The 16,316-nt window shown below is 44.5% G+C and overlaps 1 protein-coding gene across 1 annotated transcript in view; it reads right to left on the bottom strand.

Moving 5' to 3' along the window:
* Positions 1–12,804, bottom strand: part of FAM234B (family with sequence similarity 234 member B) — a 29,989-nt gene extending 17,185 nt beyond the window's left edge. The window contains exons 1-2 of the mRNA XM_034774576.1: positions 12,729–12,804; positions 2,513–2,905 (exon numbers count right to left, since the gene is read on the bottom strand). Of these exons, the coding sequence (XP_034630467.1) occupies positions 2,513–2,905; positions 12,729–12,765 (430 nt within the window). The 5' untranslated portion in view covers positions 12,766–12,804. The remainder of the gene's footprint in view (positions 1–2,512; positions 2,906–12,728) is intronic.
* Between the last annotated feature and the right edge of the window lie 3,512 nt (positions 12,805–16,316).

Raw genomic sequence — 16,316 nt, 5'->3', positions numbered from 1 at the left:
TTCCACATCCTTCTTGTAGTGTGGGGCCCAAAACTGGACACAGTACTCCAGATGAGGCCTCACCAATGTCAAATAAAGGGGAACGATCACGTGCCTCGGTCTGCTGGCAATGCCCCTACTTATACAGCCCAAAATGCCGTTAGCCTTATTGGCAACAAGAGCACACTGTTGACTCATATCCAGCTTCTCGTCCACTGTAACCCCTAGGTCCTTTTCTGCAGAACTGCTACCTAGCCATTCGGTCCCTAGTCTGTAGCAGTGCATGGGATTCTTCCGTCCTAAGTGCAGGACTCTGCACTTGTCCTTGTTGAACCTCATCAGGTTTTTTTTGGCCCAATCCTCTAATTTGTCTAGGTCCCTCTGTATCCGATCCCTACCCTCTAGTGTATCTACCACGCCTCCCAGTTTAGTGTCATCTGCAAACTTTCTGAGAGTGCAGTCCACACCATCCTCCAGATCATTAATAAAGATATTAAACAAAACCGGCCCCAGGACCGACCCTTGGTGCACTCCGCTTGAAACCGGCTGCCAACTAGACATGGAGCCATTGATCACTACCCCTTGAGCCTGACGATCTAGCCAGCTTTCTATCCACCTTACAGTCCATTCATCCAGCCCATACTTCTTTAACTTGGCGGCAAGAATACTGTGGGAGACCGTATCAAAAGCTTTGCTAAAGTCAAGGAATAACACATCCACTGCTTTCCCCTCATCCACAGACCCAGTTATCTCATCATAGAAGGCAATTAGGTTAGTCAGGCATGACTTTCCCTTGGTGAATCCATGCTGACTGTTCCTGATCACTTTCCTCTCCTCTAAGTGTTTCATAATTGATTCCTTGAGGACCTGCTCCATGATTTTTCCAGGGACTGAGGTGAGGCTGACTGGCCTGTAGTTCCCCAGATCCTCCTCCTTCCTTTTTTTAAAGATGGGCACTACATTAGCCTTTTTCCAGTCATCCGGGACCTCCCCCGATCGCCATGAGTTTTCAAAAATAATGGCCAATGGCTCTGCAATCTCATCCGCCAACTCCTTTAGCACCCTCGGATGCAGCGCATCCAGCCCCATGGACTTGTGCATGTCCAGTTTTTCTAAATAGTCCCGAACCACTTCTTTCTCCACAGAGGGCTGGTCACATTCTCCCCATACTGTGCTGCCCAGTGCAGCAGTCTGGGAGCTGACCTTGTTCGTGAAGACTGAGGCAAAAAAAGCATTGAGTACATTAGCTTTTTCCACATCCTCGGTCACTAGGTTGCCTCCCTCACTCAGTAAGGGGCCCACACTTTCCTTGACTTTCTTCTTGTTGCTAACATACTTGAAGAAACCCTTCTTGTTACTCTTAACATCTCTTGCTAGCTGCAACTCCAAGTGCGATTTGGCCTTCCTGATTTCACTCCTGCGTGCCTGTGCAATATTTTTATACTCCTCCCTGGTCATTTGTCCAATCTTCCACTTCTTGTAAGCTTCTTTCTTGCGTTTAAGATCAGCAAGGATTTCACTGTTTAGCCAAGCTGTGTCATGTCCCTCCCCACACGGCACAGCTCCAGCACTGGGCTCAGCCAAAGATCCAGCAAGGGCCTACAGGAGCCATCAGAGATGATTATCTGCCCCCACTGCAGTGATCTGGCCCCACATCTGACTGGCTTCTCAGAGCCCAGAAATGGAAGGAGGAAAGAAGGAAAAGGAGTAGAATCCCATTGGGGCCGAACAGAATCACGCCACCAATCATTGCTGTCTCAGTGGAGATATCAAGAGGGGAAGCACTTTAGAAAATACCACAGATTATCTAGCTATTCTATGGCTGTTTGAGGAGAGACAAAGACCTCGGAACATTTAAATTACTGATTTATAGATTTAACAGGGAGAGAAATATGCAGAGGAAACAACTTTAGTCAAGCCAATTTGCGGACACAAAGGAAAATCCATTCCTCCCCACCCCAGGCGACGCATCATGTCCCGCCCCTGAGATTTGCTGCCTGGCTTGTATTGAGCATGCTCATTAATACTGCTGAAGCCAAGTGACCTCACTCTGCCCCCCCCACTATTGGCAGACATGGGTTGTCTCTGCCTCCCCCAATCCCATGTGAATGGAGGAGCTTGTGGAGTGCAATCTCTGGATAGGGAAGTGATGGGGACCAAAGTGGACTTGCCCATCTATATCTGGGGCAAATTCCAAAATGGGTAACGCCATCCAGGCAGAGGGGTGACATGGGAGGAGAGTCAGAAGAACCCTGCTATTTTTTTGGCACTGGAGAAAGTAAGACCTTATTAGACAACAGATTTATCTCCGACTGGCCCGTGACGTGTACCATATAGGCATCAGAGGAAGGCTGGGTGCATGAGCCATATGCCTATTTATGGCCTCAGAGCATCTGCAGTGGTGAAGAGGATTAAGTTGCTGCTCCTCTGCTCTAAACAAATTCTCCCAGGTGGTGGGTCTTTCCCCCACACCCAGCCTGTGAGCTACCCCCTTCCCAATCTCACACAGCTGCTGTTCCTAATGGTCTCTCACCTGCTTCCTGGCCTAGGTTGCGGTTCCAGGTGTTATGCAAGTCTCTAGGAGGACAAGGAATGAGAAAGGCACACACCAGCACCAGAATCATGGAGATAACCATGGTAAGCAAAAAGACTGCTGTGCGCAGGTATGGCATCAGGGAGGAGGCTGTCTTCTGCTCCAGGCTGCCAGTGGCCTCTGCAGGGTACCCATCTGGGGCACTCTCTGATAGCCGCTGCTTTGTCACCTCGACCTCCACTTCTGAGTCTGGGTCCTGCACCTCCTCCAGAGTGCTCTTCCCGTTCTTGATTCCCCCATTCTTCTGCAAGTTGAGCACAAGGTCATCTTCACTCTCATCGCTGTCAGCCTGAGTGAGGGGGTCATACTCCCCTAGGTCCGGGCTCTTTTTTCCTGAGGAGAGAAGCAGGGAGAGAGAATCAAGCATGGCTGGTGGGAAGGAAAGAAAGAACAAGATCTCTGCGCTTTCAGGCCCCAAAGGGAGGAGAGTGAGAGAGAGAAGACAGGATGTCTGTATTTTGTGTCTACTCAGATGATGGGTATGGTTGGAGGGGATGAGGTGTAAGGGAGAAGGCGGGGTCCATGCACATCCACCTGGTCTCAGAGTGAGGGCTACAAGAAAACAGATCCCCACAGTTTAGTTCCCCAAGGCAAAAAAACAATTCCAGGATTTGCTTAATTTCCTCTAAAGCTTTCCGGGTCTGTAATGAGAAACAGTTCCATGGAGCTATCGTACTATGTCTTTATGCTTGAAAGGATTAGAATCTCATCGGTATACATTGATAAATGCTGATTTCATTGTACACACACAAACCCATGAAAAAATATTTCCATCGATAATAACTGAAATTTACAGAGAAGCAAAGTAAGAAAAATGCTACTTGGGAACTTATTAGAGAGTTTGGATTTAAGGATATTACCTTGTGTATTTTGAAATGTGATGTTGACAATTTGGGTTTGAATAGTTATAAAGCTTTAACTTTTTCAATCTTGACATCTAGTGTCATTAAACAATTATTGGTGGACCCCCACTAATGTCGAATCCCCCCCACCCATAATTTTCCACACCTGTGAAAATGTAAATTGGTAAGAATAAAAAAATGCTTAAAAATAAACATTGATATTATCTGTCAACATTTTAAAAAATAAAACTTGAATTCTGCCAACCCTACATATCTTCATGCTTAACCCTCTGCATACCTAAGTCCCAGACTCTCCTCAGCAATCTCCTAATTCAAAGCTCTAATCATGAAAGAGCCCTTCCTCACATGGTAGCTTTTATAGTGTATCCATGGCAGGGTCCTCTCTCTATATCTCATTTTTCATCTGCTCCTCCTCCCTGATCCACTCAGTGATGTCACAATCTAAATTTCTGTGACACCATAGCTGCTTCCATGGGAACGAGCTGTGATGCCAGATGCTAAACTGTGCCTCAAGGTGTTTAAAGGAACACTTTGCTAGATATAAACAATATATATATGGTAATTGCAAAAATGTGTATTGTATCCACCTTCCGATACTATAATGAATGGGAATGATCCAAAGAAGAGAAATCAGAAAGTTTTAGATTCTCATGGTAATGTTAATTCAACCCTACTGCTCAGAAGTAATTTTTCCTATTTGTTTTTCTCTTTAAATGCCCAGCTTAGCACGTAACTGTCATGTTGTTAAATGTATAAAATATGCAGTCTGTGCTACACAGCCGAGTTAACATCCTTAAATTCTTCAGTTTGGAAAGATTCTAGCAGTATGAGCAGCCAAACCAGTAATCTCTCTCCAACTAGTAGAAATGTTGGAAGTGCACCCAGTGTACCATAAAAGAACCTTCACATTTTCCTTTCTTCTCTTATGTTTGAAATTGTAACTTAAACGATAGGATTTTTTTAATGTAAAAGCCAATCAAATAACACTGTTAAGTCACAGTAAATCCTTAACTGCCTCTCTCTAAATAGAAACAGCCTTAGCTAAGGCAACACGGGAGCGCTGTTATAGTTAAGGTTGTGTCACAACTTCTGTATAAAAGTTGATCTTTCCAAGTCCTCTAAAATCTAGATGTTTAATCAGATTCCTTTGAAATTTTGTGTGCCTCAGGACAGTGCAGAGTAGGATCAGTGATCCAAATTTGGGGACATTTGACCAAGGGATTCCTGATTTACAGGATCCTCCGGAAACCCAGTTTCCTTCTGCTGCCTTGTACTGTTAAACTGAGAGGTATTAATGACTGGTTGAATCACAGACCTCACTGAGACTGATGGCTGTGAACTCACCCTTCAATTAACATACCGAAGGATAAATTAATCACAAGCCCCCACCTAAAACCAAATGAGTTTTGGACTGAGTGGCCAGAGATTGCTGCAATCTGACAGTCATGGATGGCAATTTTATTTTGGAGGAAATGTAATCAAAGTTTTTGAGGAGGAAAATAGACATGTGAATGCTTCCAGGGGAGAGGAAGTGGGGGAAAAGGGATTTGGGGCTGCAGCGAAGAGAGGGGGGTTATTGAGAGGGAGTTAAATGAGGGCAGGTGATAGAGGAGAGTGGAGAGAGGTTGAGGGCTCAAGCGAGGGAGAAATGGAGGTTGGGGGAGTGGAGGGGTGGGATACTGGGCAGGAGGATGTGCGGGAGGAGTGGCAGAGAAGGGGGTGGAATACGGGCAAGGGCACCTGTCAGCCCCACATTCTCCCCTCCCATGTGTGTGCCCAGATTGCAGGGGGGGGGGGGGGGGGAAGGAAGAGCTGGAACCACTAAGGCAGTCTGAGCCCCCCATGTGAGCTGGGATATGGGAGGTCTTGCCCCTCTGGGGTCAGTATGATAATTGCAGGACATGATATGGACAACTGCCTAAATGACTCCTAACTCCTATCTCCAGCTTATCTTTTACTGTTCAGAAAACTAGGAAATTCAATGGCAAAAAATCTATCTTGAGGCAGAGTTAAGGTTGCTTAGTGGGATGTTGTCCCCTCGCAGAACACTGAGTTGACCAAAACTGAAAACTTCTGAAACCCAGGAAATGCACAGTTAAGGTTACGGCTTTGGAGAAGGTGAGAAATGAGGACAGGTGTAGGCAAACTTCGGATTGGTGGTTTGAGAAAATCTGTATTTTACTAGACACGGGGGTGAGGAGCAAGTGGCTACTTGCTGATCTCAGGGCAGATGAATGTGGTGTTTTCAAAGGCACAGAGGTTTGAAACTGACAGTACAGGTACCTTGACTCACAGGAACCGGCTTCCTCCTTTCCACGAGGGTGCTCAATCCCCACTCTGCCCCAGGCCCTGCCCCCACTCCACACATGCCCCCCCCCCGCCTCTTCCCACCCCTACTCTGCCTCTTCCCACATAGTTCTACCCCCTCCCCTGAGCGGGTCCCGTCCCCGCTCCTCCCCCTACCCCCAGTACCTCCTGCACGCTGCAGAACAGCTGATTGCGGTGGGCGGGAGGCGCTGGACAGGATGGGGGAGCTGGCTGCCGGTGGGTGCTAAGTATCCACTAATATTTTTCCGTGGGTGCTCCAGCCCTGTGCCTTTACTGCAGAGGGAAAAGAAATATGTGCGCTGCCAGGGTTCCCAAAGTGTGGATTCTGGGCGATTCCTGGATCATGAGACTGCATGAGTTTGTGGGAGAGCCAGGAGTACACCATGACATGGGGACCGCTGACTACACACGGAGTTGGGTGGAGAGAGGTGGCCTGCACTGGGACACCATATTTTGCCCTTTCTGCAGTGTCTAACAACCCGTTATTTAAGAATCGCTGCAGTGTCTAACAGGCGATTTAAGAGATGATCTACCGGACTTTGTGGTGATTCACTCAGGCAAAATCTGGGTATGAGAGCAGATTTAAACTGCATCAGAGATCTATATCCAGGATCTTTGATAGTTTTCTCTGATTTGGCTGAGCGCCTGAATAATTGCTATATATAATATGAAAGTTATGAATAAGTGTTTCCAATAACATTAATTAGGAAACTGAAAGGTTCATAGCTGCCTGGAAAAAGGGTATTGTATGACACAGAAACATTACAAACTCTGACACCTCACGGTTTCTTGGCAATGGGGTACATTTATTGGACAGGGGTCAGACGATCTTTCTCTCAAACATAAAACTGTCAGTACCTGGGAACAGAACCACTGTCTCAGTCTGTCTGTGATTTCTCTCTCCAGTCCTGCCACAAACTCCACCCTCCAACCACTCTGAAACATGACCAGGAATACCATTCCACTGTAACATAGTTGTCCTTCGCTCCAGGCACTGCATGACAGTTGAGTTATAGGAGGGGAGGAAGAAAAGCAACAAAAGTGTTCCTATACCAGGGAGTGAAGACTTCAGGGAGATGTGTTCCTTGCTTGGGGGGGGTGTGTGTGTGTGCTGGGTACAGTAGTGGATTGAGAGCCAGGTTGGAATGGGGAATGCAGTGAACAGGTCAGGGGCATGGCTGGCAAGGTCTGGACTGATGTGCGTGCGTGGAGGCAAGCTGACTCAGTATGCAAATTGCAGGACATGATGTGTACAACTGCCTAAATGACTACTAATTCCTATCACCAGCATATCTTTTCCTGCTCAAAAAACTAGAAAATTCAAAGGCAAAAATGTACCTTAAGGGAGAGTTAAGGTTGCTTGGTAGGATGTTGTCCCCTTGCAGAACGCTAAGTTGAGCAAAACTCAAAACTTCTGAAACCCAGAAAATGCAGCGTTAAGCAACCTTAACTCTGCCCTTTTTCAACAATGTGGAAAATATAATATGCCGTTAACACACATATCTTTACCCAACCCACAGTTGCTGAAATGTACAAGTTCTTCACTTCCTTTGACAACCCATTCACGTTCACCCACAGGATTCCATCTTACACTATTAAAGGACAAAAAAGGGTTGCCCATGTAATCTTTCCTCTGTTCCCTTGGAGCTGACAGTAGCCAACGGGAATTATTTGCACACACTCAAAATGCAGTCAATGTGTTACATGTACCTACCCTAAATGGTGGAGGTAGTAGTTGGGGCTGCTTGGTAAAAGTGTCAAGTATCAGAGGGGTAGCCGTGTTAGTCTGGGTCTGTAAAAAGCAACAGAGAGTCCTGTGGCACCTTTAAGACTAACAGATCTATTGGAACATAAGCTTTCGTGGGTGAATGCATGCATCCGAGGAAGTGGGCATTCACCCACGAAAGCTTATGCTCCAATACATCTGTTAGTCTTAAAGGTGCCACAGGACTCTCTGTTGCTTTTGGTAAAAGTGTATTTGTGATAGGAGGGCGTGGATTACTTTGAGGTGTGTGGCAGACCTGTAGCCATAATATGACAAAAATCTATGTTTTGCATCTTCCAATGTGCGTGAGCAAAGGGAAGAGCTACATGTGTAACTTCAGGATCCAGTATGCACCATTTCAATGCAGAATTGTGTACATTCTATCATTAGCAGGGCACAGGGCTCTTATTACAAAGGGTATTATCAATAGCAAGCTGGGATATGACAGCAGTCTAAGCATTTATTATCTGCATGCATTCCAGGTAATGTGTGTGTCAGGTGTAGCTGTACTGAATAGTGGAGGGAGTAGTTAGCTCTGCTTGATAAAGGTGTGTTTGTGAGAGCTGTGGATTACTTAGAGGTGTGTGACACAGCAGTGACTGTGATATGAGAAGTTCCATGTTTTGCACCCTCTCATGTGTGTGAGGAAAGGGAAGAAGTGCATGTGTACCTTTAAGATGAAGTATGCACCATTTCTATGCAGAACAGTGTAGGTTTTGCCACTAGCAGGGCAGAGAGCTTTTATTGCAAAGGATATCAGCAGTGAAATGGAATATGAGGGGATTCTAATACTTTAACGATGGTTAAGTGAAAGTGTAGGTTGTGACGGTATCCTGAGAGTAAGTGGAGTTGTAAAAGACTGTGAAGTGGTTCTTAAATTATACACATGTGGTACTCTTTTTGGGAAGTTGGCTAAGTGTGTCAGGATCTGCAACCTCCTGAATCTTCTAATGCCAAGGGTCAGTGTGAGTATGTGCATATTATAGATGTTGCTGAAAGAGGGTAGAGGGAAGGTGGCATGGACAACCCTTCCCCACTTCCAGCAAGTGTTAGCTGGAATCCTGTGGGTGAGAGTGAATGGGTTGTACAAGCTTTTCACCTACCTTTACATTTCAGCAACTGTGGGGTTGGCAGAGTAAAGGTATATATATTAATGGAGCACAGTGGGGCATTGCAGAAAGAGGGCTGAGTTAAGGTGGCACGGGCAACCCTAACTGTACATTTCCTGATTTTCAGATGTTTTGAGTTTTGCTCAACTCAGTATTCTGCAGGAGGACGACAGGCCACCAAGCAACACTGCCTCTGCCTTAACTTAGTTTTTTGCCATTGCATTAGGTGACGTAGCCTTACCAAAGGAGATAAGTGTCACATTTAGCTAAGGTCAGTTATCTAAACTCACTTCTAAAGCCACTTCTATTGTGATCTATGCCTGTCCACACACAGACTTGCACCAAACTAAATCAGTTTTCATTCACACCTGTGGACATTTGGGTGCAAGCCTGTGTACAGACTACCTCTTACTTCCCAGTTCTGCATTGGCGTAAGCATGGAGCCTCACTGACTGCCATGGAGCTTGGTGCATGGAAAGCAGTCTGCCCAGAGAGACCACAATGCAGAATAGGAACATATATTTCCACAAATATAAATATCTTTCTCCTGTTGTGCCTGCACGCCATGATTCACCCAGTGGCACTTTAATTTAAAGACAATTCAGGGCTGATAAAAGGTTTCATGTTGTCCACTCTGGAGACTGAAATCTATCGAGCAGTCACAACATTGGCACTATAAGCTTCCTCCATTCAATCACTCCTGTCCTGGAAGGGTCACCTCCAGGGATGAGAGAAGAGCTCAGACTCCATAACTAAATCAGTCCATGAGCTCCCTGTTGGGAGCAACCACAGAGATGCCAACTGTAGTACAGGTTCTGTAACGAGGACACCTTTCCTGCAACAAACTGGTCTGATGTCCCCAACACATTTGACACAGGCGAATAGATGCAGTAATGGATTTTAGCTCTTAATGACCTAGGTAAAAAATAAACCAGTGACTTGTATGTTAGAAGTTCCATATTATATTCTTAATCCTTTGAGCCATCTATTATCTCCCTTGACCAGGGTCCAGTCTGAAATTGACAACCTAAAGGTGAAAGGCTCCATTTTCCATTACCGATTAAATGTGATTCTCTACAAAGTCAAAGCAATCATTCTAATTTTATTGTTACAATCTGTCAGTGTTTTGTATTCCTTGCAGCAGACATGTCAGTGCAGCTCCAAGCACTGGACCAAATCTTCATAGAGATGTGCCTGAGTTTTACATTCAGGCAAGATCATGTGTGCAGCTACATTTTCAACTCACCATACTTAAAGATGCAAAGCCCACTAGATGACCAAACAAGCATGAAAATAAGTGGGTGAGCCATGCTTTCAGGCCATCTATTTAAGCCCCCAATTGAACTTTAAGCAGAGACACATAAACAGCACTAAGATCTGTATAAGTCAAAGCATTCACCCATTTAAGAAATTATGATTTATTGAGAAGCTCTCCAGAGATCAAACTATTTGTTTTCTGATCACTGGTCCTGGACCAGCACTTGGAGAAGTTGACTGGTCTTCCAAAGAATATCTAGCACTGTCTGGTTCTGATTTATCAGTGATCAGAAAATCTGATACCTTGTGCAGTATCAGATATAAAAAAGGTTTTCAGCTTTCTAATGATATAAAATAGAGGTTCCCAAACTGTGGTCCATAGACCAATTGCAGGTAGTCTGTGGCCAAGCTACTTATCACATGCTACTGGGCTTTTTGTTTCCAGACATTAAAAATAATCAAATACTAAGGGGGAGATTTTCAAAGGCCGAAGGTGGAGTTAGGAGCTCAACTCCTGCTGACTTTCAATGGGAGCTGGGCACCTAACAGCCCTTTGTGCCTTTAAAAATCTCCTACTTTCCTAATACTACTTTTCTATGCAAGCTACTGCTGTGGTTGTCATAGGGGTATTGTGTGATCTCACATGGGAGAAAAGGTGCTCCATTCATGCAATTATAAATTGGAGGTCAGGCATCCATTAAGGCCTGTATTAAAACTACATGAACATTATGAAAAGTTTAAGGTTTGCCAGTTTGAGAGCTACCAAGCTATCACTGATCTCTTGGCCAATAGCAGTGGGTTTTTTTAGCACTGGTTTTAGATTGAAGAGAGCAAATCCTGAACTTTACACCAGTGTAATTTTCAATGCTTGTTTTTCTTGATTATTAAAAAACAGGAATCTGCTTCCAATATTCTTTGAACCCTCTTTGGTGTCATACTTTGTTTTCTATTTTTTGCTCTTAGGAGTTGGCTGATGCAACATATACATATCTAAACCCTTAGGGAGAGAAGATAGCACATATTTGCGAAATTAATGAAAAGTGAAAGAAAAAGCAGATATAGGAAAAACAGTTCAGACTTTTCATGGCTGTTGAAAGCTACATTTTGACTATGTGTTAGTCACACAAGTACAAATTAATTTGAGCACAGATATAAGGATTATTTTTGTAAATCCACTTGAAAGGCCTTGGGGTTCAACTAAAAATAGCTTACTTTGTGTACCCAAATTAATGTCTTCCAGTTGCAGGTGGATACACATTATTAGTTATGTCAAGAAATTTAGGGAGAAATTTGTCTTTGCAGTTGCAAAATGCCCCTTTGCTCACATATTTATAACTCTCCCATTTTGTACTTCTATTTTTCCCAAGTAAACAGCTTTGAACAACTGTTCCATCCTTTTTAATCAAACAAACAAATTGTTTGGTAAATGAAAAAAAGCACTAAAGCAGAGCTTCAGTTTGGTAGAAGACCTTGCCCTGGATTGATTAATGCTCAAGGTGGGGCCTTATAGGTGTCATCATGGTTGGTCCTCATGGGCCACTGAAGGAAGGCCATGTCAACTGCCTACTAGGTTCCACTTCAAAGCCATGGGAGCACTAAGAAGCTGGTGAGACCCAGCAGGAGGGAGGAGCTCCAGCAGCCAGTAGCTGGTTCTGTTCCAGTTTTCCTGAGTGCAAGCAATAGATATGAAAGTTGATAGGGCACTTTCCCATTGGTTTAGTATTGCCATCTGTATTGGCTCCACCCGTTTTCTAACAAAACCTTGGCAGCCTGTTCTACAGTAAATACAGACACTCAAGATGTGTTTTCAGTAAAATTCCCTTTTAATGTTCTCACAGAAATGTATAGTTGACTGTATCTATGCCTCCGAAAATACGTGCTTCTCTAAACTAATAGTCCCTTTTCCTGAATAGCCTATTACCAGGGTATAGATATATTTCTTCTCTCCCATTTTCAATACAAATGATAAAATAGAGATTACTGGAAATTATACAAACAAATTTGGCAGGCTTTTTATATTTACCCTGATATAGAGACAGAACTTGAATTTGGAGCCTGATTTCCAAGAGTAGGTTATTTATACGAATGACACATACTAGCGAACGAGACAAAGACAAACATTTCTTTATCTTTTTTAGGTATTCATTCTCCTTCATTTATTTATTTTTTTACACGCTGCATTAGTTTACTGCAAAAGGTATTTAAAAGGCAGCAATTTAAACATTGTTCTAAATCTGTTCAAAATCAAATATGTTCCACAATAATATGAGCTGTAGGAAATGGAGAGCAAAGTATTGCAAAGAGTATGCAAAAATGTACTGTTACTTAATCTCAGAATATAGCGCTATAAGAGTGCATGACAGGGTGCAGAGACTAAGATATTCAACAGAAGCAGTGTCAGGGGCATCCGATGAGCAAGTGGACCAGCCCCGCCATTGGCTTCCAACTCAGCTCCTACTCCCCCACCTATGATCAGAGATTCCCCCGTTCCCCCCCCCCCACGGGCCGTGACCCCCCCCCCTCTCTCCCCCCCCCCTCTGGAGCAATGACCACCCCCACCTCCTTCTCCACCTCAGGAGCAGTGACCCCCCCCTTTCTCCCCCACCTCAGGAGCAGTGACCCCCCCCTTTCTCCCCCACCTCAGGGGCACTGACACCCCCCAAGCTGCCCGGACCCGGATGTCCCTGAGGGGGTCTCTCCCTCCCCGCAGAAAGACCCGGATGTTTTTGGCCCCCGAGGGAGTCGCGGGTCGGTCCCGGCCCCCCTGCGCGCAGGATCCCGCCGGGTTATTCCTGCCCCGCCCTCGGCCTGTCCCTGCAGAGCGGGCTCCCTACCTGGCAGCTTCAGCGCGCGGGACAGCACCGTGGCCATGCTGAAAGCGCGCGGTGCGCATGCGCGGCCGCCCGCGGCTTGCTGGGAAGTGTAGTTCTCCAGCCGGATGGTCACACAGGCTTACGCTGCACACGGGAGGCGTGGGTGTAGGCGGGGCGGAGCGGGGCAGAGACCTCTGCCAGGCACACGGAGCCGTTGGGTCATGTTCCCATTGCTCCTAGTAGTTGTTATTGTTATATTTCTCTTTCATTGTTATTTTAAAGTTGAAGCTCTATTTTAAAATAAAATAATGGACGGTGGGGGTAAGAACCACCAGTTACATTTAATGTGGGACTCCCCTCGGCTTCTCTGTGCGAGACTGGGCTCGTCGCTGTACAAGGTGCAAAGACAGAACTGCTGATCTCTGCCCTATACAGAGAGACAAGGATCAAATGTCAGGCACACTGAGAGACAACCAGAATCATACTAACTGACACCAGCATTTTTTTACCATCAGTCAACAGCGCTGGACCCAAGTGTTCAAAAATCATGAGATTGTGCTTAAATAATGGGTAATGTGGGGTTCTTTGTATTTGCCTTCTGGTTTTTGAGCCTTACGGCTCTCGTTTTCCAGGTTTTTTCACAACCATGAGGCTAGAAATTTACTTAAAAAAAAAAACAAAAACACCTGAGATTCTCACATAATCAAATCATTCTGGCAGCTATATCTTTAAGTAAATCACTACATGGTACAAGACTTGGTAATGTCGTTGAGTGGTGGCAGCATTTTACTGCTGCAGATGAGTTTTTTGTGGGGCTGGAGATGCTAGTGAGTTTGTAAGACCCAATCCTGTAAACATTTACACATACGTTAAAACTTAGTCACAGGAGTAGTGTTGAAATCAGGAGGACTCTCATGTAGGTAATGTTAAAAACATGTGTAAGTGTTAGCAGGATTTGGGCTTAAGGCCTGAATCTTGCAAGCTGTTACACATTGATGGACCTCTGCACCTGTGCAGAGCCCCACTGACATTAACTGGCTGTTGAAATTCCCTGACCTGCAGAGTTCCCCATTGACCCTGCAACTTAATTCAAATCAACCACACTTAATTTATTTATTGTTATCATTTGTATTCCAGCAGCACTCATAATGTGCTAGACAATGTCCACACACACACACACACACAGGAAGACAATCCTTGCCCATAAAGGTTTACAATCAAAAGCCCATACATTATTCTGCTTGTGTAATATATATGTTTTAGCCCTGAGCTTGGGAAGTTCATGGTTGAACAAAATCTTATTTCTCTATTTTGTTTTATTTTAGGGCATTTTTCTTTTCTTCATAATAATATATAACACTAGAGTGCTTTCATGGTATGTTTTACAAACATTATATAAGTAATCTTCACAACAGCCTTGTGAAGTAGGCAGGCCAGTTTCACTGTCCTTGCTTCACAGTGGGGAGATCAAGGCAGAAAGAATATATGGCTTGCCCAAAGTCACAGGAGTCAGTGTTCCTAATTCCCAGGCCTGGACTGAATCTACCAGACAACATCATTTCTTGCAAATGTGACCAGCTTGGTAGCTGTCGAGTTGTTTTTGTTTACTAAAGAAAAAGCCAGTTTTACAGCAAATAAAAGAGTAGCAGTCAGAGCTGCAGAAGCAGGTAACAGACTCTGCCACTTAACATCAGACTCTGCTTTCCTCTGCTTCAAGCTCTGCCCCAACAAAAATAATTATTTCGCACCTTTCCTTCAAACTGTATCCTGAAATGCTATGAATAATAAATAAAAGAAGAGCAGAGGGAGAGTGAAGCCAAGCTGTCTACGCAATGAAGAAGAGATGTTTTCAGATACGATTTGGAAAGAGATGGAGAGATCCAAATCCTGTTGGTTTCGATGTCATTGGGGCACTTTTCAGTGATGTTAGTGGATTTAGGATCAGGACCTTCATGAGGTGAAGGCCCATAGTGAGGCTGTTCCAGACAGCAGAAACTACAGAGGCAAAGACCTTTGTACCAAGAGTAGTTATTTTCCCTCTCCTTTTCAGTTCTCTCTGGATAAGAAGGATCCTGAACACATGAAAAAAAAAAAAGGGGGTCCTTGTGGCACCTTAGAGACTAACAAATTTATTTGGGCAAAGTTTATGCCCCACTCTGAAACCTGAGCACATGAAGTTTCATAATCCCCATATTCCTCCCCCATTGCCCTCTTGATTTAAGGGCAGTGACAGTCTTGTGACTATGTAAGCCTTTTAGAACCATAGAAATGTAGGGCTTTGTTGAAGAGAATCCGACAGGATCAGTCTTATACCTGTTAAGGAAACTTGTGATATAGGAGGTAAAAGGCTGTCCTGCAGAGAAGTACTTTCTAAGAGCCAGCTTCTGGAACAGATTAGAGCTGAAAGCAAGAGTGCAGCAGAAGGCAGGCAGATGGAGGAGTTGGAGAATCTGGACTCTTTATTTCTGTGTTCTGGATATCTGGCTCCCATGCCCTCAGCAATCCCTGGTTTACAATACTTGTCAATTTGTAGGGCAGCATCCCAAAGCTTAAATAAATGCAAAAAAGTCTCTTTCTCCAACTTCAGAGTTAGGCAGGGGTGCTATGTGGGGTCAAATTCCAGTAAGAGCAAATAGTTCGTGCTGCAAATTCATGCAATTTGATGCATGGATGGCAGAGCATAGTGTTTGGGATTTTAGTGATGTACTAAGCATGAAAAATGAAATTTACCTACTTTACATTGTGAATGTGAGCTAGTGATATGCACTGATTTACATATAAATTGGACACATCTAATTTACTAAGCCCAAGCAACAAACTTTGATAAAATAACACTAAGGTTGCAAACAGACCACTAATTTACAATGATATTAAAATGTCATTCAAAAAAAAGTTTGAAAGTCAAGAAATGTGCAGTTAAGCTTGAAGAGTTAAAAGTTTCAATGTCAGGAGTTTAGAAGGCAATTCATAAAACTAAAGTGCCAGAAAGTCTGGGAATATTTGCTCAAGTTCCATCACCAATGCTTACACTGCAGCCTTACCCTCTATTATTCTCTTCTGCCTAGAGGGAAGACCCTATTTACTTCACATGAAAGAAATTGAGTCTGTCCTGACAACTGAGTTTGGTTTTGGGCGACAGATTCTATGCCCTTTGAAATCACTCCAAACCCACTCCCAACAAGGAGCTGCCATTTTTGCCTTTGTTTCTCTCCAGGGACACAGAGATGCCTGCCTGCTCACTTCAACTGCTTAACCCACAGCCTTGTTGCAGCCTATTGCCCCTGTGTTTGGAAGCTGGAAAATCCGGTTACCTCCACACTCCCTCCTCTGGGGCCAGCCTCCAGAGATAAGAATGGGTCATTACCCATATGTCCCTCCCATGTGTCCCTGCTGACAACTCATGGGGTAGTCACCTGAATTGAATCCATACTGCCTATTGTTTCTCCTTGGAGAACTACTTCAACAACCCATAACAAGTGAGCTATTACATATTGTGACGAACTGGGACTGTTCTTACTGTGGTCTTTGAATGCTGACAGGGGAGTGTGGCTAGGATAGTCTGCATTGGGGGATGGGAGACTGACCGACGGAGAATACCTGAGCATGTAA

The sequence above is a fragment of the Trachemys scripta genome, chromosome 1 (genome assembly GCF_013100865.1).
Source record: "Trachemys scripta elegans isolate TJP31775 chromosome 1, CAS_Tse_1.0, whole genome shotgun sequence".
Lineage (NCBI taxonomy): Eukaryota > Metazoa > Chordata > Testudines > Emydidae > Trachemys > Trachemys scripta.
Note: the sequence above shows the minus strand (reverse complement) of the source record. Positions and strands in the feature narration are given on the sequence as shown.